General features: G+C 58.3%; 1 protein-coding gene across 1 annotated transcript; it reads left to right on the forward strand.

The window, feature by feature from the left end:
- Positions 1-186: 186 nt before the first annotated feature.
- LOC103802180 (neuronal acetylcholine receptor subunit alpha-2-like) lies at positions 187-1329 on the forward strand (the record flags this gene model as incomplete). The annotated part of the gene is made up of 1 exon (XM_009074632.1): positions 187-1329. A coding segment is annotated over exon 1 (1086 nt), but the record flags the coding sequence as incomplete, so codon positions are not given.
- Positions 1330-1524: the final 195 nt, after the last annotated feature.

Below are 1524 nucleotides of genomic sequence, written 5' to 3' on the forward strand. Positions count from 1 at the left end.
CATCCCATCCCATTCCATCCCCATCCCTTTCTCACCCCATCCCACTTCATCCCATCCCACCACATCTCATCTTCACCCCTTCTCCAGCATCTCTCCAGCATCTCCTACTGGGCCACACAGCAAAGCCACAACCTCCATGCAAGGCTCATTTCATCCCTATTCCTCGGGGGAACGACCTCCTGGTGCCCTGACCTGATCCCTGTCCCCACCCACAGCGCCGATGGAGAGTTCGCTGTGACACACATGACCAAGGCTCATCTCTTCTCCGATGGGAAGGTCAAGTGGGTCCCTCCTGCCATCTACAAGAGCTCCTGCAGCATCGACGTCACCTTCTTCCCTTTCGACCAGCAAAACTGCAAGATGAAATTTGGCTCCTGGAGCTATGACAAGGCCAAGATCGACCTGGAGAACATGGACCACCATGTGGACCTGAAAGATTACTGGGAGAGTGGCGAGTGGGCCGTCATCAACGCCATTGGCACCTACAACTCCAAGAAGTACGACTGCTGCACTGAGATCTACCCAGACATCACCTTCTGCTTCGTCATCCGGCGCCTCCCGCTCTTCTACACCATCAACCTCATCATCCCCTGCCTGCTCATCTCCTGCCTCACCGTCCTGGTCTTCTACCTCCCTTCCGACTGTGGCGAGAAGATCACCTTGTGCATCTCTGTCCTCTTGTCCCTCACTGTCTTCTTGCTCCTCATCACGGAGATCATCCCTTCCACCTCTCTGGTCATCCCCCTCATCGGGGAGTACCTCCTCTTCACCATGATCTTCGTCACTCTCTCCATCATCATCACTGTCTTCGTCCTCAACGTCCACCACCGCTCGCCCAGCACCCACACCATGCCACGCTGGGTGAGGAGCTTCTTCTTGGACTTCATCCCTCGTTGGCTCTTCATGAAGAGACCTCCAGCTCTGCCACCCCCGGAGGGGACGGTGGGGCAGTATGACCTCCCCGGGACGCGGCTCAGCACCTCTCGCTGCTGGTTGGAGACTGATGTGGATGACAAGTGGGAGGAGGAAGAGGAGGAAGAGGAAGAGGAGGAGGAAGAGGAGGGGAAGACCTACCCCAGCCACATGTCTCCTGTGGAATCCCACCCCAAAGCCACCCAGTGTGGCTACAGCTGTGGGCGTCAAGCTGGGAAGGCTTCACGAGGTTCCGCCCCACGTGTGGCCACCAAGGAGAAGAAAGAGGAGGAGGAGGAGGAGGAGGAGGAGGAAGGCGCAGAGCAGGGCTTGGTGCTGTCCCCCAGCATCTTGAAGGCCCTGCAGGGGGTTCAGTACATCGCAGACCACCTGAGGGCAGAGGACATTGACTTCTCGGTGAGTGGGTAACCACCAGGGCTGGGGGGTCCAAGGGGTGTTCCACCATGGGTGGTGTCTCCTGATGCTTCTCCTGCCATGGGGAGCCAGTGGAGACAGCCCCAGGGGCTTCCTGGACTGCTGGGGGGACAAAGGGAGGGAGGAGATCAGTGATCAGCTGTTGGGAGACAGGATGGGATGGGATGGGGTGGGATG

The sequence above is a fragment of the Acanthisitta chloris genome, unplaced genomic scaffold (assembly GCF_000695815.1).
Source record: "Acanthisitta chloris isolate BGI_N310 unplaced genomic scaffold, ASM69581v1 Scaffold38285, whole genome shotgun sequence".
In the NCBI taxonomy this organism is placed as follows: domain Eukaryota; kingdom Metazoa; phylum Chordata; class Aves; order Passeriformes; family Acanthisittidae; genus Acanthisitta; species Acanthisitta chloris.